The 22,232-nt window shown below is 30.4% G+C and overlaps 3 protein-coding genes, 1 non-coding gene and 2 pseudogenes across 4 annotated transcripts; 2 read left to right on the top strand and 4 right to left on the bottom strand.

The window, feature by feature from the left end:
• Positions 1-120: 120 nt before the first annotated feature.
• On the bottom strand, positions 121-3,843 carry LOC124925533 (probable plastidic glucose transporter 2). Its single transcript, XM_047465568.1, has 12 exons — positions 3,478-3,843; positions 3,335-3,402; positions 3,119-3,251; positions 2,853-2,952; positions 2,656-2,768; positions 2,451-2,544; positions 1,511-1,664; positions 1,257-1,400; positions 1,118-1,191; positions 863-951; positions 586-700; positions 121-489 (listed from the first exon to the last, which is right to left on the bottom strand). Exons 1-12 carry the CDS (start codon positions 3,690-3,692, stop codon positions 307-309), a joined length of 1,482 nt encoding a protein of 493 aa, XP_047321524.1. The 5' UTR covers positions 3,693-3,843; the 3' UTR covers positions 121-306.
• Positions 3,844-9,800: 5,957 nt separating this feature from the next.
• Positions 9,801-12,224, bottom strand: LOC124926816 (rho guanine nucleotide exchange factor 8-like). Its single transcript, XM_047467123.1, has 6 exons — positions 11,752-12,224; positions 11,558-11,674; positions 11,326-11,480; positions 11,180-11,254; positions 10,516-11,106; positions 9,801-10,448 (listed from the first exon to the last, which is right to left on the bottom strand). Exons 1-6 carry the CDS (start codon positions 11,999-12,001, stop codon positions 10,071-10,073), a joined length of 1,566 nt encoding a protein of 521 aa, XP_047323079.1. The 5' UTR covers positions 12,002-12,224; the 3' UTR covers positions 9,801-10,070.
• A 1,961-nt stretch (positions 12,225-14,185) lies between these two features.
• LOC124928260 lies at positions 14,186-14,279 on the top strand. Its single transcript, XR_007098479.1, has one exon. It is a non-coding gene; the product is annotated as a small nucleolar RNA Z43 (small nucleolar RNA).
• A 173-nt stretch (positions 14,280-14,452) lies between these two features.
• On the top strand, positions 14,453-14,542 carry LOC124928259 (annotated as a pseudogene).
• A 730-nt stretch (positions 14,543-15,272) lies between these two features.
• Positions 15,273-16,994, bottom strand: LOC124924758 (annotated as a pseudogene).
• Positions 16,995-18,352: 1,358 nt separating this feature from the next.
• Positions 18,353-19,526, bottom strand: LOC124924757 (leucine-rich repeat extensin-like protein 3). Its single transcript, XM_047464751.1, has one exon. It carries the CDS (start codon positions 19,505-19,507, stop codon positions 18,353-18,355), a length of 1,155 nt encoding a protein of 384 aa, XP_047320707.1. The 5' UTR covers positions 19,508-19,526.
• Positions 19,527-22,232: the final 2,706 nt, after the last annotated feature.

Raw genomic sequence — 22,232 nt, 5'->3', positions numbered from 1 at the left:
GTGTGGTCCCTCGAACCCTTGATTACTTTAAAAAAAAATCTCAACTTCAGTTCACAAGCATAAATTAGTATAATGTATTGTTATTAACTAATCACTATTTTATAAAGAATTGAGATTTCATTTAGAAGTACAAGTTGAAGGATCAAATGGTTTTTTCAAACTTTACAGACAATATTCTTTCCTTCAATTAGGCTGAGGTTTTATCAACGAATAGCAAAACCGAAACATGAGTATTTCTATATATGATCGTGTCTTATTTATCCTAGACCTTTAACCCGTGCATGATATTTGAACATTACTTTCATTCTAATCTTCTGTAAGAAGAGCTATCTCAATCTCTTGGAGGGATTTTCCTTTTGTTTCCATAACATTTCTCTTGACAAAAGCCACTGCCATCAAGCAAAATGTACCAAATATGGTGTACAATACCTGAGGGCCAAGTTGGTCAAGTAATGGCAAGAATAGTAATCCCACTAAAAAGTTGAACACCTGGACCACCAATAATTTGGTAAAGTTAGAACAAACAAGTTCTAGAATATGGTTCAAATAATTATACCATCAAAAGTCATGGGCATCATTCATTACCCAGTGAACAGACATAGAAAATGCCATTGCCTTGGCTCGTATACGGCTAGGGAAAATCTCTGGTAGGAGAAGACCTGGAACAGGTCCAGCTCCAATAGCAAATGTTAGAACAAACCTGCATCATCATCTAGTACAATTAACAAACTTTTTTTCATGAGGTAAAAAATATACATTTTTTATGTCAGTAAAAATTCACAATGATCCGATCTAGAAAAATATCTATACCAAATCAAGCAAAAAAGAAATTAGACACTATAATTTGGATCATGATACTTACAACAACATTCCACCAACTGATAGGTAAAGAGCCGTAATATCCGATGAAGATAGGCCGGGCACAGTTGCTTGCAGAGCCATTGACATAGCCTGTGAGTATACCAAATAAATGCATGAGGTCATCTTGAATTGATTGGAGTTGTAATTTGTAATGATAAATCTATTTCTTCGTATCTCTCGATTTTCTTATAACTTGATAGCCAAAAACTTTTAACTGACTAGTGAATGTTGAAATTGAAACTATATCACTTTTTACCATGCCAGAGAAGCTCCATAAAAGTAGAACCTTTCTCCCCAATTTATCCATCAAAGATAAGGCAATAATAGATCCTGAAATAGATTTTGAAAGGTCAAACAACAGAACCAACATAAGCTACTAAATAAAGCTCATGTACCTAAGAAGTTGGAAATTCCTATGAAAATATTTGCCAGATTTGACGATACTCCAGCTCTTTTAAAAACAGTTGATGAGTAGTAGAAGACCGCGTTTATTCCAGATAGCTGTTGTAAAGCAAACAGGGTTGACCCAATAAAAACCACTGCAAAATGAACGATTAATATCCACACTCATGGGGAGAAGGAAGGAAAGCAGTTGAAGGGTCACAAAGTCACAATTCTCATGAATCTAGTTGAAAAACTATGCAGGTACCTCTGGAATGACGACCAGAAAATATATCCAAGAACTTTATAGAGTCAGAGTCATCCCCTCTGTCAGACTTTGTCAATTCTGTCATTGCCGAACTGACATGTGATCCTCCTAACAGCCTCTCGAATTCTGTTTCAGCTTCAGAAATCCGACCACGCTATTCAACCAACAAGAAGCATCAGCATGAAAAACACTTGTATACACAACTATGCAACAAAATTTGAGTTTATCTTATTTATGCTACATATTTTTCTAATATGACATGCACCAGTAGTGCTCAAAACATAAGAATAATTGCAGCTTCAACAAATTGAATATATTTTCGGAGGTTTTGCATCAGGCCAGACAAAAAACAAATTCTTAGGTTGTGTTGGGTTATAGAAAAATTGGCATTGATATTGGAATTGGGGGTGCCAATTCTTGAAGTTTGTTTAAGCACTTAAAAGGTGGGATTGAATTTTGAATTTGAATTCTAACGGAATTAAGATAAGTGTGCTCCTTTTACTTCCAATTTCACTTAAATTAGCAAAGAAAATCAATTCTTAATCACAGATTTCAAGTTTTCAACCCTGCCTACAATGTTCCTCATGCCCCCACGCTATCCCTCAATTCTTAATCACACGTTTCATTAAGTTGTGTTTGGTTATCTTTGAAAACGATTTTTAGATGCCTATAAGCATTTAAAACAGAGAAAAAAAAGTAAGGAAAAAAACAATAAAGATCTCTTAAGAATTACAATTCTATAACTTTTTTCAAACATGGACATTAGATTGTATTTCAATGCCAATTTTTATAGAATTGAAGTTAAAATTTTAATCCTTGTTTTAATTATTGTCATCCAAACACAGGCTATAGAATCAAACGCAAACAAGGTCATAAAAAACTAGCAGATCAGAAGAAGAATATGAAATGGAAGGGAAAACAGAACTACAGAAGGACAAACCTTGTACAGCCAATATGGACTCTCAGCACAAAAGATCATGGAAATGATAAGTATGACCGCTGGAATTGTAGATACCCAGAAACAGAGACGCCACCTAACCAGAAAGGTCATTCAATTGTGAACACCAAGCGAGAAAAAACCATCAAGACCACAAAGATAGGTAGGTAAGTGGTAACTAATTAGAAGTTAAAACTATTTTCTTTACCACCCATCAACTCTCTTGACAGGGATTCCAATGAGCAGAGCCGCAATTAGTCCAAAACATGTAGCAATTTGAATGAAGCTACCATATGTACCTCTAACAAAAGCCGGGGAAATCTGCCATATGAAAGCACAATTAGAGAAGGGTAAGATTACCGTTTGTGCATCATTTCTCATGCAGGTAATAGTTGAACTCTTTACCTCGGCAATATATAGAGATGCAACAGGAGGCCCCACTCCTAATCCAATCCCAACCAGTAATCTTCCAATTAGCATACTGGGCAAATTATTTGCCATTGCACTGAAAATGAGCATATCAGTACTTTCCACACAAAACAAGAAGGTAGATAACTATTATGGTATACAAGATCCAATCCTATTTCATCTCAATTTCTCAACTATTCTAAACCCTAGATTTGGGTTGACCAATAAGATGATAATATGGAAAGAAGTGCAGTTAATAATACCTTATGGAAGCACCAATAATCAAAGGGAGCGCACACAACTGAAAAGCCTTTCTCCTCCCCACCCCATCAGCAATCCAACCACTGAGTAATGACCCAAAAAAGGCACCAGCTAGGCATATACTCACCACCAGACCTTCAATTTCACATATGATTTTGTTTTTGTTAAGAATCTTAGTCGAAGAAAATGGAAAAAGACAATGCTGAAATGAACAATACCTTCTGCCAATGTATTACCACTGAAATTAAGGTCAATTGAGATGCTTTCTAATGGTTCATTAACAACTCTGCATAGTTAATGGTTTCATTAACAACTATATATGAGAAGAAATTGGAACATGAATTTGAAAATGGGAACATACCCAATGTGATATCCAAACAGGAAGGATACAATGGTTGCCGCAATGACATGAGGGAATGAATGCTTCCATCTAGGATGTGTATTATCTTGGCCCATATTATTATTGTGTAAAAGATTGGCGCATTTACCTGAACTTTGTTCTACATCAGATGATTCTGAATCCCTTGAAGGTAACCGCTTGGATATAGATGAAGATTCACGCAGACGAACCCACATATCACAGTTTAGTTATAGTCTAACAGATCACTTAGTAAGGGTGCAAGAGCTACGTAACGTAAGTAAGACACAGATCTTTGTAACTTGATTGAATCTCTTTATATTCACTATCTATATTGCATGGAAGCAGAACTAAATTGAAGAAAGAATGAACAAGATGCAGAGTAAGTGAAGATAATAAATATACCTTGAATTGAATAGTAAGTGGAGTTGATGAGTAAGTAAGAAGATGAGGAATGAAAGTTAAAAAACAGATCAGAAAGATGAATCTGAAGTCTGGGCGAGAGAAGCTTCAAGAAAAGCAATAGAAAATTGGTAAGATGCACAGAATACAGGTGTTTGAATTTGGGTGGTTTCACTCCACCGTCCCCACCCAAGTGAAAAACAGAGAGGGAAAGTGACAGCACCTGCTTTGGAATCAACATTGACCAATGAGTCAAGGATAGTGATGATGACTGCTGATGACACCGTCCATCTTACAATTCATCCACCGCTTCCGATCAGTGGCCACCGCATAGTTACCAATTCATTGAAAAGATTGTTTCACTTGAAAAAAATGAAGCATGAGTAAAGAGAATTTTTTTTATTATTAAATAATGTGAAGATTATAAGTTATATGAAAGATAAATTAAAATGATGTTATAGATCATTTTAAATTTTAATATATATTTTAATATTAATATTTTGGGTATCGGATTTCGATTTCACAATCTCTTTATCCCAGAACCCGATTGAGTAATCATTTTACTCCATATTTCTAATCTCGATTCCGAATCCGATATAAAATACCTGAACCTGATCATCGAATACCCAAAAGTATCGAATATACGAGTACTCATTCTTATCTCAAAGTTAGCCATAAGATGGATGAATGACAATTTTTTTTAATGAATATATAGTTTATTTTTATTTAAATAAATTTATAAATTAATATTAATTGTACGAAAATAATTTTTTTAATAAAAAACTTTATATGTGAAATTAAAATTGTAAATGATATTGTAATTTTAATTCTACAAAAATTGACGATAAATTACAATTTAATTATTATTTTTTGAAAAACTTTAGAATTGTAATTTAATTTTAAATTTTATGTTTGAAACAAAAATACAATAAAAATAATTTGCATATATATTATTAAGATATTTATTTGACACAACCTATTAGGATAACTCGAGTATCAAAAGTTTTTGTGTAAATGTCGATTCTCATGAAAAATAAAATATCGGTTCGACATTTAATTTACTAAATAAATAAATAAAAATATTGGTTCGGTATGTTAACTCCCTAAATTAAAAAAACAAAAACAAAATACAATTAACTTTCTAAATTAAAAAAATATATGATTTTGAAAGGTTAACTTACTCAATTAAAAAAAATGGTTCGACATTTTTACTTTATAAATTAAAAAAATGACGGTTTAACACGTTAAACGTGTTATAAATGATAAAATAATAATATATTTTTGTTTATAAAATATAGAAAAAAAATTAAAATTACAATTCCAAAATAAGAAAGAGTGGAATTGATAATTATAAAAACACACTATAACATAATTTGAATTTCATTAAAATTTTAATTCCATTTTAAATCTTAAATGTTTTATAAACCTAACAATTGAAATTTGACCCTCTAATTTAATTTCAAATTTCATGACTACCAAACACACTCAGGTATTTGATAGATTATATAAGATTAAGAATTAGAATTAAAATTGTAATGTAATTTAAACCATTGATATGTTTTTATCATTCTAAATTTCACTTTTTTTAGTTTTGAATTATAATTTTAAATATTTTTTTTTATATTTTTCAAATAAAAATATTATACTGTTTAATCATTTAAAATATTAATTTAAGTTAAAATCTGAATAAATATTTTTTTTAAAATTTAGTAAGTTAACTTTTCAAACTCATATATATATATATATATATATATATATATATATATATTGAATGGATAGTTTGTTTGTTTTTGAAATTTGAAAGTTAATGTGTGCACATTCGAATAAGTGAGTTTCTATAAAAAAAAATGATATCTCTCCAAATTTGTTCAATATCATTTCGAACTCTAGAAAAAAGCTCTCGCATTACAGTACATCCAAATGTGATAAACAATATTGCCAAATAAACACTTAAAGACATTTAAAGAAAAGTCTTTACCCTTTATCTTGATGAGAGAAACATTTTTAATATCAATCAATTCTCTTGAAAAATTAAGAAGACTCGTGGATGTGGAAAACTTATCCTAAAATAAAGAAGAAAATGGGCAGCCCTCAAGAATATGATTTATGATCTCTTCATTCCTATACATAAAAGACAACTTGAATCCAGAATATTCATGTACTTCTTGATTCGATATCGCTATTAAGCCTTCTATGAAACACCAACCACAAGATGAATTGGTGACTAAGAATGACTTTTGAAGACCACAACAAATGAAATCATGGTACTAACTCCCCTTTAGCACGAACAACATCTCATGTTAACCTCGAGGAAAACATGTCTTCATATTCAACACCCTAACTCGAGAATCCTTACGATCATTAAAATGATAAGAAAATATAAAATCAAGGATCCTCGTTCCTTCTGGAATACTCCTCAAAAGATTGTTCCATAACCCATTCTTGACTTGAAGAATAGTAGCCAAATGAGATTTCCTCCTAGTTCGAGTAAGAACAAAATCTCTATTAAGAATAGTTAGTTGATTCTCGAACCAAGGGTCATGCCAAAACAAGATTTCAATCTCATTTCTAATATGAATCTTGAGCATCTTACTAGCACTATCTTTGAGTTTCATAATCCTTTTTAGAGACTACGTCATTTCTATCTTAATTTTGCACGTTCAAATGTTGACCTTCGTTCTTATGAACCTCGAGTGCACCCATCGAACCCATATTGAATCTTGTTTTTTTCTCTAACGCCCAGAAATGCTGATAAGTGGGAGTTTTGTTCCATTCAATACTATCTTTAAGATCAACGTCTCCCTCTTCCTTGGGCTTACAAACATCAAGCAATTTCACATTCTTGCATCCACGCCCTTGGCTCTCCCAAATGAAATTCTTCATAAGTTGATTAAGCTCTTTCATGACTTTCTTTGGGAGAACCATTTGCTGCGCCCAATAACCAATAGTTCTCATAACCACCTTCTTGACAAGTTCACTACGATAAGCATAAGATAGTCTCTTTGTAGCCCATCCCATAATGGAGTTCTTTACATTTTCAATCAATATCTTAATATGTAAATAATATATATATTTTTTATTATTATAACTTCCGGAAATTTCTTGTCTAGAAAAAGCTCGAGGTTTGAGAAATTTCAACATCGGTTTGTATGTAAATTTTTTTAATAAAATATTATTATAAAAGATTTATACAAAAATGTGTTTGACATTTTAAAATTAATTATAACAATAATTAATTTTTATGACCAATTTTAAATAATCTTTTGAATTTAAAATAATCCAGTTACAATTTTATTAAAAGAAATTTGTGTTTTTAAATTAATTAAAAATTATTTCTTCGAATGAAATAGTCGCAGATTATTTTTTTAATTAAAAATTAATAAAATATTTTGTATGCTGTAAGCACTAAAAATCTACACACCAATTTATAAAAATGAAAACAATTAATTTGATTTATTTTTGAATAAATAAAATCAAAATAATTAACCCCATAGCCAAAACCTAATTAAAACAATTAATTAGATTAATTATTGTGATAATTAAAACCTAAATAATTAAGGAAAATTGTCAATATAAAAAATAAAATTATTTGGGGATAAATGTTGTACTTATTGATCTTAAAATAATTTTAGAAAAAAAATTAAAGGATTAAAATAAATAATTTAAGATGAAATGAGGTACTTATTTCATCCCAAAATTATTTATTTAATCCTAAATATATAAATAAAAAAAATAAAAAAAAATTGATAAAATATTTTTCATATTTATTTTAATATTTTGTATATTTAAAAAGATCAAAATTAAAGCCAAAATGGTAAAAGAAAAATCAATTTCAAACAATCCCTAAAGGTTTTAAAATAAAATTTTAATTAATAATCGGGTGTAGACGAAATCATGTGAGATGGCTATAGACGAAACCGCGTCCGCTGGATGAGCATCAGATCTCCATCTAACGCTCTAGGCGCGCCCACGTAGTTTGCTGCAACAGAGGGAACGCGCGCCCGCACTACACTTGATCACCTAACTGGACGTTAGCGTCGTCCATCAAAACGCAACGACGCTTGACGGAACCCTGATGGAATGCCCAAATGTGCATAAGGATGAAGATTCGTCTTTGATTTTGCAAAGAAGAAACTTTCTCCACCGTCCATCTTTAAGACCGATTCGAAAGCTGAAAATCCGCCATTGAAGCTCAAAGCTTCGGATTTTTCGAAAATTTCATATTAGGCTCTAAAGCTTGGATCTGAAGATCCCAAAAGCTTTCTTAACGATCAAAGAGTGTAAACAGGAATTTATCAAAAAAAAAATTATGAAAATATTCTAAAATTATTTTGAAATTGATTTCTATTTTTTCCAGATTTTTAGAAAATAGTTTGGAGCCTAATTTAATTTTTTTTTAAATTCTAGACAAACAAGCCCTAGGACTAGTCCTCTCGGTCGCGGATTAGAACTCTTCGGTCGCGAGCGCAAAACTCTCAGTCGGGTGCGAGGGATCCACATTCGAGGCTAGGATTCTTAATCAAGAAACTCTTTTAGAAACTTTTTTATTATCTAGAACTGAGCCTTAAGGCCTTATACAAAATTTCAAGAGTTCCGACGCGACTCATCAATCAACTCTATATGATTTCAGTACTATTTTGGTCGCCTTTAATGATCAACATCCCAAGTTACATTTTATCTAGTTCTTTTAAACAGTCTTATTTTATAAATAGAAATTATAGTTAAATGTCAAGTAGTAAAATAAAAAATTTAATTTTACTACTTCAATTTTTATTTTATTAACATATCATGATAAAAAAAATTATAAATGATATTTTAGTTAATAATTAAGTTATGAGATTGATGATAAATATTAAAAGAGTTCGAGATTATATTAAAAAAAATTAAATATTTATTAAAAACTATTTTGTAATAGTTGTTAACATGTGGGATGTTTAGGCATTATTAGATTTTTTAACAAATTCTATAGATCAAATAAAAAAAGATACCGAACTCAGGCAAGAACAGAGTCAATTGACTGAATCACTATAAAATATATTTGATATTTTAACTATAAGTATATTTTTTAGAAATAATAACTTATTTTAGAATAAGTTACCCAATTCAATTCATTGACTTCATTAACTCTTTTCATGTATATGATTTATTTTTTTTTGTTTCGTTACTTGATTTGACACTTTTGAGTATTTTAGTTCAGATTTTTTTTTTAAATGTCTGAAATTAGAGTTTGAAAGTGAGGTTTAACCATAAAACTTCATAATGTTCTCATGTAATATTTTTTTAAATAAATATGATATTCTTTACCAAGTAAATTCGATACACACTTTTTTTTTCTATAAGAAAATTCGATACATTTATCAAAATTGTAAGTAAAAATATTAATAGTATTTTTATTTTACAAACAATAACTTATCTCCAATGATTGTTTTTATTAAATAAATTTTAGAGTTTTTGTATTTAAGTCAAGGTTTTTTTTATACATCCATATATAAAGCTTATCAAATTATTATAAACAATATTATCTCATTTATTTTCATTATCAAATGCCCAAATTGAATTAACAGTAGGTTCTATTAATGTACCGTGAAGATTTTGGTATTTTAATTTTATTTTTGAGTCATATAAGATTTGATCTAACATATGATAAGTAAAAATAAAAGAATGACAAAGTTATAGAATTTTTTTTTGACAAAGAATTTATTTAATAATGAAGATTAGCATTAAGTCTAACTCAAAACAAAATTTAAATTTTAACTCTATTTAAATTAAAATTTCCCGTCCAAACACCATCCTAGCTAACATATAATAGTGGGGAAAATGAGCAACATGTGACCCTAAAGTTATGAACTTTCTTGAATTGAAAAATGAAATTTACACAAAAGGAAAGAAAAGAACCTTAATTTGGAATAAAGCTTAAATCATACTAGTAAGGAATTGAATTACTTTATACATGATATGATTAGCCAAAATAAAGAGAAGAGAATAGATGACATGGTTAAGTTACCTTGAACTAAGCTTGATCTTACAGCTGCAGGTGCAATCAAATTGGGTTATAACTTACAAGAATGAAAGATGATCGAAAATGGGTTCTTTCTACTATACTTTCCTTCCCAAAACTAGATGGAATAATGATACAATAATAATATGGACAGACTCATGACTCTTCTTCTTCTTCTTTTTTGGTAATTTCTCTTTTAGGCATAATGGGTTGGACTTCTTAAACTACCCAATTTCTCGAGCTTTTCCATGTAAGATAATTTCTTGTTAGACCCAACAATAGGAGGTTTGCTATTTGGTGACTTTCCGTTTTCTTCCTTTGCAGCCGGCGATTTATTAGCATCCAGATTCCATCCCATGGCATCGAACAGAGTTGTCGATGTCGGTGTTCCAGAAGAACTAACCCTCTGCACCCCATCTTCCGAATCACCATTAGCCTTCCATTCACAGGCCTCCTGTGAAGGGTCTTGTGCAAGACCATCCGCGTATAAAACGTCTTCTATCCGAGACATGACTGTATTCGCCAGCGTTTCTAACACCCTTGAGTAGCTTTCAAGAACTGCATGCCCCACATCCTGCATTCATTCATTCACATGCATGAATGAATGATCAAACATTTTTTCAAATAATTCATTTACTTACTCTGTTGTACTGGATTTTGCTGATTTCAAGTGAAGATTGAGGTAATCCTGGAAATTTCTGTTTTAGTAACATCAAGATAGTCTCTGCTCTTTCTTCAAAGATCTCCCTTTTCTCAAAGCTAACCGATGTACCCCACGAGGAAGACTTTCCATCCTTGTGATGCATCTTTCTCTGCCAAATCACAACTGATGCCTCGATCCTGTTCTTCAGGTCAAGAACTTTGTGTTCTGAAGACAAGTCTTGGTTTGCGAAAAATTCAGCAGGATTGAAGTAATCCGCTGTAATGCTCTTGTATAATGAATCTCCAAGGCTGGATCTTCCATTCTTAGGAAGGGATTCGATATAGCTATCGGGCACATCCATTTCAGATATGACTTGAGCATTGATGGCCATGGATGCCTTAAGAACTTGATTAACACAGTCCTTCTGGCTTTGCATCCATTTGCGTGACACATCAGACAAACCATTAGTAGGGACTTTAACCGTCGGTAGCCACCATTTCTCTTGTCTCTGAACTCCTTGTTCCGATTCATTTGCATCTCTCGACACATAACTGAACTCACTCTGGTTTCGGAAATTATCTAGACACTCCTGTTTTCCATGTTTGTTAAAACTACAATATTCATGACAAATAAATAGATATAAGTAAAGGCTAGTTCCTTACTACTAGCATAGCATCAAGTTTCTTCAAAGCTGGTATATTCATAAGCAAATCCCGTCGTTGTTTAGTGGTCATTATCTGTAGAATCAACAATTCCATTTACATATATATTCAACATTGATACAATGAGAAACCAAGAGATTTCACACCTCCATATTTACTCCATCACTATTTGTTTGTTGGGAAGGGACAAGTTCAACAATTTGATTTGTTACAGAAACAAGCCATTCCAATTCTTTCTTCCACCGAGCTTTTCTTTCTCCATTCATGGGTTCTAACCTCTTTATTTCTCCAAATATAGAAGCTTCATCAAATCAAATAAAGAACAAGATTAACTTTATTGAAATGTAATTGACTAGAAGATCATCTAATCATAATAACCTGCAAGATTGGTAACAGCATTTGACAAGGCCAAAGCTGACGATACACCCGACCCACCACCAGACATATCTTCTCCAAGCAAAAGCTTGGCAAATTTCTCTTTCAGCAAATCCAAATCTAAAGGAAAAACAACAAAATTATTAAGATTGAAATTGTGGGTTAATTCGAATATTGTGATTATGTACGTTAATTACCTGAAGGTGGTCCGTTTCCGTCTCTAGAAACGGTGGTGGCGGGGCTGTCATTGCTCAAACGTGGAGCGGCGGGGGCGACGGTATCATCTGACGAAGATGTCAGAGTTAAGTCGATTTCTTCTATTGGTTCTTCAGCGTTAAGTTTGTCGTCGGAAACATCAGTGTCGAGGCTATGGGTATGGCGGCCGGGAATATCAACCATTTTCTTACAATTGAATGACCTTGTTGATATAATCCTGTTCTCCACCATGGTTTGCTTAGATAATCACGCTTTTGGTAATTGGTGACAACATGGGAAACGATTGAAAGGATATGCCTTCAATTATTATGCTTAATTTGTTTCTTTAGGGAAGAAAAACCCTTGTTAGAGAAGAAGATGGAGATGAAGATGGAATTTTGATGGAAATGATGACAAGGGTTTTTCAGATTTTTGTTTTTTCTTTTGATTTTGGTGTGTTGGAGAGATTGTTTTTTGTTTGTTTGATCATTGTCTGTCTGGAAGAAGAGAGAATTGTGAGGTGGGACGCAGTTTAATGGGAATGGCACAAAATTAAGAGATGTTAATGTTTTGAACAAATATGTTTAAAATAGTATATCCATTGGTTGTTTTCATTGATCCTTGATACAAATTTTATACATAATTAATTATCACCATATTTAAAATTGTAGACATAATACAAATGGAAAAAAAAAAAAAAAAAACTAGTGTGACACATTGCTTAATTTCATGTGCTAATTATTTTTCTCTATATTTACTTTCATATATTATTTTCTTTTTTCCAATCTCTTTTCTTATTTTTTTTCCAACTAATAAAATATGCCACTTTATTTCATTTCTCGTTCTTTTCCTCAATTTCTCTCTATAACACTCATTTATGATAAAATAATGATACGTATACTTCAAAATCAGAATTACTTGTCACACACATCATTGATGATTGAAAATATATTTTTTTAATATTTTATTTTTGTTCGGTCCAACATTTTTTTTAACCGGATCAGTTTTTACGTTTCGTATTTTATAATCTGAATAATATTCTTAGTCGTTGTTGAGCCGTTTCCTATTCATACAATTTAATTGTGTTAGTCATCATTTATCGAATATGTGTTCGTTATTTTCTTAGCATCAAACTAGACAAAATAATTGGATATAAGCTTTTTATTTTTTAATAAAGAATTAATCTTTCAGGTTGAGAATCTCTTACATGTATCATCACATTGTTTATGTATATTTTTCACTAGTTAATATGATAAATTTTTACTTGGTAAGACTTTTTCTAACATTACTTACCAATCATAGGCTAAAAATAAAGAATATTCAGTAGAGATTTTTTTAACACTATTTTATTAGTTTGTTCGACTTACTTTACTCTAACACTTTTCGTTTAAAAATTTAAATGAGTTTGTTTTTTTTGAAGAACCATCAACAAACTGAATAATTGTTAAATATTTTTTATTAGTAGTTTTATTTTTGTACATTATTTATACTATATCAATTTATATTTGATTTTATAAATGTTGTCTTTTATTATTTATTTTTTATATGTAATTATATTTAAATTTAATGAGAATTAATTTTTTATAAAAAAAATATTTAAATTCATTCAGATTCTTTTCAAACTTATATGGTTATATCAAGTAATTTATTTATTTATTTATTAATTTTATTTATTTAAATAAGATTGAAACTCAATATCACAATGATAAGTCCACTTGTAATATTTATTTATTCTCTAAGACACTATTGCCAAACTCATATAATTAGTTATATAATATACACGGCGCTGGCGCTGGTCTTGAGATTTGGGCTGCCCCAGCTTCGGGTAAAAAAAAAAATCAGATTGAAAATATTGTTGCCTAAGTCTATTTTAAAAATAATTTGTAATGAGATTTGAACTCACAATTAATTAAATATTTTAAATATTTATCTTTAACTACTAAGCTACAGCACTTTTTTTTGTTTAAAATTATAACAAATTTAATAAAAATATCTTACTAATTTTAATAATTTGGCTGTCATGAGGAGTGGGCTGCCCTAGCCCAAGGGTTTGCTGGGTTTACCCAGGGCCGGCCCTGAATATACATAATCATTAACTAATTATAAAAAGAGTGAAACAAACAAACCCTTATTGTTTATAAGTGATTTTATATAAAATATAATTTGATGGGCGGTACAAATTAAAACAAAACATCTTAGTTTTAACCCCCAAAAAGCCCATTATAGTTTGTAGAGGCTTTTTAAAGCCCTAGCAAATAAAACTAAAACGAAACCCTAATCCTGTCGGTCATCTATATAAGCACGCTATACCTAATCCCTTTTATCAGGTAGCCATTTCAATCGATCTTGTTAAATCTTATGTATATATATATTTTCATTTTGTTCTTCTTGATGAATTCAGATTCTTAATTAGTTTGTAAATGTTGATATTCATTTGGACTATGACGATTATATGATTGGTCTCGTTCGACGTAATGGCAGAAATGCCTTGACGACCATACTGATATATCACCACCCATAAACTGAGTCCATTTCTATATATACTTTGTTTTCTTTTTAATTGTGGCCAATGATTATATTCAAAAATTGACAAGCATATGTCTGAATTAACAGCATGTTGTTAATCTAATCTTATCTATGAGGCCTAGCTAATATTCAATTTTTCATTTTGTTTTTTGATTTAAAATTTGATTTATGAAGAGTTTTGGGCAAGTGATGATTAGATGCATAGTTCAGATGAATTATCCTTGATTAAGAAAATCTTAAGTCTTTCGCTCCTATCTGATGTCTTATTCTCTTCTATCTCAATTGTTTTAATGTTCCTAATACTAATATTAGTTTATTTAGAGTTGTTTTTGAATAGTTTAATGTAAAGTCTTCTTCATGAAAATGAATAATTAAAGATTTACTTGTTCAACTAATAGAATTAGATTGAGATAGTTTATACTTTTATATCATATTTCACACTTGTATTATGTAAATTATATATTCCCTCTATTTTAGTCGGTCTAATTTATTTACTTGTTCAAATGAATAAATGAATAATTGTCCTTTGAAAATTTATATGGTCATTATACATGTTGGTTAGTCAAATTTAATATTTGGGAAATTTCAATTTGATTCACAAACTTGGTTAAAGTCAAATTTGTTCCTTTATCCATTTATCTTTCTATTCGAAATGTTGATTAAAATTGCATTCGTCACTTTTTTTATCGATAGTATCTATTGTCTGATAATATCTGTTGTCTGAACATGAAAGATTTTAATGGTTGAAAAAAAGAGAAAGAGATAACAAATTTGATAAGGAAATATTCATAAAATAACCAAAGTTAATGGTTGAAACTAGAATCATTTATCCAAAGTTTTATTCTTAATAGGAGAAATAATTCTAGTGTATGTTTCCTCCAAGTTTGGTGTGATTACAAACACATTTGGATAAAACCGATTGAACAAATGATCAATTATGCTAAAGTTCATCCATTCTCGAGATTCATCGATCCTTTATTTGCGATTCTTCTTCTTTTCATTCATCACCATTTCTCGTACTAATTGTCGTCCCACTACTATACTCACGACTGCTGGATGCTTCCCCGCCTTTCTCCATTAACATCCTTTTGAATTTTTTCAAATCTTCTTTATATTGGTTGATGCTATATTGATCTGAGCTTTCAAGCGATCCATGGTATGCGCTATAGCCCGGTTTAAGCCCTTCTTCAAGATCTACCAAATATACTTCCCCTTCTAAAACTCGAACTATCTATTGTAAACAACATATAGCAAACATTAACATATATCAATTTATAGTACATATAAAAGGAAATTAATATCATTGGCATCTCACATCGCTCATGCATGGGCGGAGTTTCGCGGTTCTACGTACACAAGCTGCAGCGCAAGCAACCATTCGGACCATCTCATTGCGGTTATATTCACTTTCCAACCGCGAATCAATGATGTCGTCAAATTCCCATTTGTCACTTTCTACGTCCAATGCTCGTGTCAATAATGGCCTGGCCCAATCTACCAAACTTAGATGATAGACATTACTCGACGATCTGTCGATTGGGCGTCTTCCCGTTATCAACTCCAAAAGCACAACTCCAAAGGAGAAAACATCCGATTTTTCAGTAAGTTTTCCGGAGGAAGCGTATTCGGGATCCAAATATCTAGATTCATTTAAGTAGACAAACATTACACTTTATTTAATTGAACTTAGTTATTAAATCAGTAACGGGAGGTTAATTAATTAATAGAGTTTTAATTTACCCAAATGTACCCATTACCCGTGTGGAAATGTGAGTATGAGTTTTGATATCGGAAGATAATTTAGCCAGCCCAAAATCTGCAACCTTTAAGCACAAATATTTATGTATAAAAATAATGTATATCAAATATCAAGCTTTATATATATATGCTTAGACAACCATAAGTGCAAACCTTAGGTTCAAAATTAAAATCCAAAAGTATATTGGCCGCTTTAATATCACGATGAATGATCTTGGGGTGGCCTACAACAAAAGAAAAATGAATCTAGATTCGAGTTTATAAAATAAAGTATTTTCAAAAGACTTACAATCCTCGTGTAAATATGCGAGACCCTTTGACGTCCCAACCGCAATCTTAAATCTTGTTGCCCAATCCATTGTTGGCCTTCCTTTTTCTACAATTTTTTAGGATTTCATATAATTTCCATGCCCAAAAATGGGAAAGGTTAATTTTTTTTTTTAATAATTGAGTAAGTAATTAAACATACACATATTTGTTGTACCATGTAGATGGAAGTGTAAGGTTTTGTTGGGAACAAATTCATAGACAAGCAATCTCTGAGAAGAAGTGATGCAATAGCCAACAAGGGAAACTAGATGCTTGTGATGAACTCGATTTATGATCTCAACCTCGGTCTTGAACTCGAGATCCCCTTGAAGACTTCCATCTTTTAGTTGCTTAACCGCGACTTCCTTACCATTGTCGAGGACACCTAAGTGAACGTATCCAAAACCACCTTTTCCTAGGAGGTTATTATCCGAGAATTTGTCGGTTGCCATTGCCAATTCTTGGTAGGTGAATGTTTTGTTCTTGAAACTAAGAGCATTATCCATATTTAATCTAGGGGAAACATATGGGTCAGTTTTGTTGGTACTTCCCAAGTAGTTGGAGCTAATTATGAATGGTAATGGTGCCGGAGGCATGGCCAAGGCATGATCTTGGTGAATAGTGGCTGGTGCATTATGAATCCATTGTTGTTTGGGTTGAACTCCTTGAGGTTATGAAAATTAAACATATAAATAGATTAAAGATTATCGATTGTGACGCTATAAAGTGTGCATAATTTGTAACTAATTTTTCAATCTAAGAACAAATTATCTCGAAATTAAAGTCAACTATTTTTTTTTTTGGCGCTAGCTTACAGTTTTATTGAATTTTTAGTATGTGACGTGACAGTTGAATAGAGAGTTTTTGGAAAGCATTCTATCAAACATGTGATCAAACAAATAATTCTTATTGGTCCTTCCTCATAGATCTCCAAATTTAGAGTTCTCTTAAGCAATTGTATCATATGATTGTTCTTACTGTTTAACTTTAGTGTCTATTTTTTTTTAGTTATTTTAGATATTTGATTAAGTATAATTTATCATGTATATCTCTTTAAATAATCAGAGATCTTTCTAATCATTTTTTTAATACAAAGAACTAAAACTTTAATGTACATTTAATTTGTTGATTTCTTACACTATGTTTACAGAGTTGAGCACTAATGAGGACTATGTTTAAATATTGACTAATTTACTCTTTAATAATTTTACAAATTATTAAAAAAAAAAGCAATACAATATTTTGTTACTTATTAATTTAAAATATAATTTGAAATTTTCATTAATTTGAACCATATTGCTATCAATTGAGAAATAATTAATTAAGAATTGAATAAATTTTAATTAAGATGGTAAAGTATAAAGAATAGTAATAAATAAATTAAAAAAAGATTATGACCTCATATAGAAATGAAAAATATATTAACTTGGACTACTTCTTTTTATCTACTTTTTAAATAAAATTAAAAAACAAGTTCTTATAGATATTGTTTATTTATAATATATAATAATTTTAATTTTAAAGTAATAATATATTTATTTAATTACACCACCAAAATTATGAATTTAACTCTGTTTCCATGTAAAATGTTATGAGGGAGAATCTAGTCTCTCACTTAAACTAAACTTTATAAAACAAAATATTTTTTTAATCTTTTTTAATAATTTGAAAATTTATTAGAGAGTAAAGTTAATATTTTAAATATTTTGATAATCAATATAGTTTGGTTTCATGTTTTATATAAATTAAATTAAAATCTTATTAAATTATGAAATTAAATTAAAATCATAATTTTATTTATTATATATGAAATAAAATTATTAAGTTAAAATATTATACAAAAATAAAATGTTAATGGTTCTTGTTTGAACTATAAATAGCTGCTCTAATTAAATTCCTTACTTTTTATTTATTTATTTAAATACATAAATTAAACATATTTTTATAAAATTTGTATATAAAAAGAAAATATATTTAGTTTATAACTAAATTTGTGAATTCTGTAAAAGTTTATCTAACTACTATGTTATTATTACCAAAATTTGACTTCAAATAATTAAGTTGTCTAATATGCAAAAGAGTCTCACCAGTATGTCCATGTGGCCGGAGCACATAATCATGATCATCATCCTGGACTTCTCTTTTCTTCTTCTTCCGTAAATATAAGAACAAAAGCAATAAAATTGCAAAAAAGGCAATCCCTGTCACCACAACTCCAGCTATAAGACCAATCGATATGCCAGGCGACTTAGAAGACGGTGGCGCCGGAGGAATTTCGACGAGGGATCCGGTCGGTGAAGGTGGTGGCGGCGAAACAATTGTAAGGGGCGGTGGTGACAAAACATTGGGAGGAGGTGAGATAGGAGGTGGTGGTGAGGAACGAATTGGACTGGGCGGCGGAGGAGAGCCCAAGGGGGCTGTAGGAGGAGGCGGTGGTGAGGAAACAATAGGAGGAGGCGGCGGTGAGAAAACAATTGGAGGCGGTGGTGAGGAAACAATAGGAGGAGGCGGCGGTGAGAAAACAATTGGAGGCGGTGGTGAGGAAACAATTGGAGGCGGCGGTGGTGAGGAAACAATAGGAGGAGGCGGTGGTAAGGAAACAATTGGAGGCGGCGGCGGAGTAGAGCGTGGGGGTATTGATATAGGAGGTGGCGGTGGTGAGGAAACAATTGGAGGGGGCGGCGGAGGAGAGCCCAAGGGGGCTATAGGAGGCGGTGGTGGGGAAACAATTAGAGGCGGCGGAGGTGGTGAGGAAACAATTGGCGGCGGCGGCGGCGGCGGAGTGCGTGGGGGTATTGATATAGGCGGAGGCGGCGGTAATGGAGGAGGAGAGCGTGGGGGTAGTACAATAGGGGGCGGTGGTGAAAAAACATTGGGAGGGGGAGGCGGCGAGGAAACAATTGGAGGCGGCGGTGGCGACGAAATGACTGAAGGTGGCGGTGGCGAGGAAACAATTGGAGGCGGCGGTGGCGACGAAATGACTGAAGGTGGCGGTGGCGACGAAATGACTGAAGGTGGCGGTGGCGACGAGATGACGGGAGGCGGCGGTGGCGACGAAATGACTGAAGGCGGCGGTGGCGACAAAATGACTGAAGGCGGCGGTGGCGACGAAATGACTGAAGGCGGCGGTGGCGACGAGATGCCGGGAGGCGGCGGCGAAGACATGAGATAAATTGTTGTTATATATTGGATGACGGGGTGTTTAATTATAATTCATAGGATATATAAGTTTTATCTGTCTTTGAATTGCATATTAATTTATTTATTGACTTCTTCTCTGCTTTCATCATCAGACAGAGAAAGTAACATGACTTTTTATTTATATATTTTGGTTCACAAGAACATGTCTTTAATCTTTAATCATAATATATATTAATTCTTCCGTACAATTCTTTATTATACACACAACATTCACTTTAATATAAATATATATAGGTAATTAAGTTGACATATATATAGTGACAGTTACTAATATAAGGCTGATTGTTAAATATATTATTTTGTATTCCCATTAAGAGTTATCTAACCAAAATGCTCCGGGGACTTATTTATTTTTTAATTTAAAATAATGGATAAGAATGAACTTTAAGCTATTTTTTAGCTTTAGACAAAGACAAGGCAACAATATTATTTGGATTTTTTTAATTAAAGTTTAGTCTTTGAAGTAACGTAATAATATTTTTTATTTTTAAGCAAAACTCTTTTTATTTGAAATATGTTAAATAAGTTATAATATTATTAAGATTTTAGAAATCTTAAATGAAAATTTGACTAATAATTATATTCATGTACATATAAATTGTGTGAAAAAACTTAATCCCGCTAATTATGAATAATATGTCACTTCTAAATTGTGTGACTAATGTTTAGGGTTTTAGATAAATTTATGTAGGAGATGTACACAATTTAAGCTTGCCAACTTTTTTGCTATTTAAAAATTGTCATTTTTAAATTCTTACTTCTTATTTGTAAGACAAAAGAAAACCGTAATTGATAAATAAAAAGATAAATTTCAAAATAATAAATATTCTTAATAAAATTGACAGATTAATGGAATTCACATCTCAGTAATTGAATTAGAATCAAACATTAGCCTTACACCATAAAAATGGTCATCTTAAAATAAACAGTACTATTAAACCTATTTAAATGGACATCTTGAAATTGAGATTTCAGTAGTTCACATATTTAAACATAACTAAACCTAATTAAATTTCATTTCTATTATCTCGAAATCACATCAAGGTTATATAAATATTGATTATTATAATGATCGATACATCGAACTAATTTGTTACTCGAAAAACTTTGTACCGTGAAGTGACGGAAATAGCTGAGTCTGCCTAAAGCTCGACCAAATAATATAATCAAATAGGAGGTAGACAAGGGGTTGAGATCATAACCCCTAAGAGAGGAAAAGAGAAGAAATTGGTTTAGGGAGATGAAATTAAAGAGAATAAATGGGTCTAAGGATTGAGCACGTTTAATTAGTTAGTTAAACATTAACAAAAATAAAAAAAAATATTGTCGGACATATTTGTGTAACTGGGGATCTCAATTTATTTATTGGAGGTTAATTTATATTTCAGATCTTATTTTTTTTAATCTTCTGATTTTTTTTGTTCAGAATTACAAAATAAGGCTTCAGGTTGGGTGTCAATTGCAATTTCGGACATCCTATTTAAAACCTAACGGATTGGGAACTTCGCATTGTAATTTGTACAAATTAAGGTCTCTCGCTAACAGACATGGACGTCTGTTAAAAAATAATTATAGTATAAACTATACTACTATATCAATAGTGTTTTTATATAGTGTTTGTTAAAATTTTACGGTATAAATTTATACTTATATTTAGTATAAAATTATAACTAGTCTCACGCTATATATAACACTTTTTTTATATCACTTAATTTTTAATTTATCATTATACTTTTTATTAATATTATATATAACTTATTATTATACAATATATTAAATATATTTTATTTAGTTTTAATATTATTATATATAATTATTTTTAATATATATATTTTTAAATAGTTTAATATTTTAATTAAAATTATTTATTTATTTTTATAACAATAATTTTATTAATTATTATTTTATATATTTACTTATTATAAATAATATTATTATTTTAAGTTTATTTTATTCAATTATTAATAATATTCAAATTAAATAAATATAATTTATATTTTATTTTAGATTTATTTTTTTATAATTTAATTAAAATTTAATTAATTATTAAATAATAACATTATAATAATTTATAATAATAAATAATATTATTTCTAATATAAGTAAACATAAAAAATAATAATAATAATATTTTTTTAATTTATATTTATATAACTTGTACTACATTCTTATACTATAAACTAAACACAAAATTATAAACTATATACAATTTATATCATTTCTTATAATTATACTAAACATCAATACCCTATACAATTTATACATCATTATAATTTATACTTCTATATAACTTATACCATATATAATTTGTACCACGTATCAAAACGCTACATAGAATAAAACTTTATTTTGTATAATTTTAAAAATAAGAAGTATCAAATTATGAGGTTTAAAATAAAAGGTCTTATTCGACTTTAGGTTATTCAAATAACCTAAAAATCAAACATCACTTCATTTCCTTTCTCATTCATTAATCAAATTATACCATATATAATTAACTAAAATACTAAAATATTCTTAATTTTAAATTATATATATATATATATATATATATATATATATATATTACTACTTTTAAGTTTTTTTACCAAAAAAAAATATTCTCATTTTTTTCAAAACCATCAACTATCATCATTTTTTCTCTTGAGGTTATTTAAATAACCTCTACCCAACAAAGCCAAAGTTCGAA

This window comes from Impatiens glandulifera, chromosome 2, assembly GCF_907164915.1.
Source record: "Impatiens glandulifera chromosome 2, dImpGla2.1, whole genome shotgun sequence".
NCBI classification, from domain to species: Eukaryota; Viridiplantae; Streptophyta; class Magnoliopsida; order Ericales; family Balsaminaceae; genus Impatiens; species Impatiens glandulifera.
Note: the sequence above shows the minus strand (reverse complement) of the source record. Positions and strands in the feature narration are given on the sequence as shown.

Bases quoted from the DNA above. Each gene is read 5' to 3' on its own strand.
- LOC124925533 (XM_047465568.1), bottom strand. From the start codon at position 3,692: ATGTGGGTTCGTCTGCGTGAATCTTCATCTATATCCAAGCGGTTACCT. The intron at 1,401-1,510 runs GTACCTGCATAG...TTCATTTTGCAG, and splicing joins TTCTGGTCGTCATTCCAGAG to TGGTTTTTATTGGGTCAACC. The intron at 1,192-1,256 runs GTACATGAGCTT...AATCTATTTCAG, and splicing joins AGGAATTTCCAACTTCTTAG to GATCTATTATTGCCTTATCT.
- LOC124926816 (XM_047467123.1), bottom strand. From the start codon at position 12,001: ATGGTGGAGAACAGGATTATATCAACAAGGTCATTCAATTGTAAGAAA. The intron at 11,675-11,751 runs GTAATTAACGTA...TTTTTCCTTTAG, and splicing joins CGGAAACGGACCACCTTCAG to ATTTGGATTTGCTGAAAGAG. The intron at 10,449-10,515 runs GTAAGTAAATGA...GAATGAATGCAG, and splicing joins GCAAAATCCAGTACAACAGA to GATGTGGGGCATGCAGTTCT.
- LOC124924757 (XM_047464751.1), bottom strand. From the start codon at position 19,507: ATGTCTTCGCCGCCGCCTCCCGGCATCTCGTCGCCACCGCCGCCTTCA.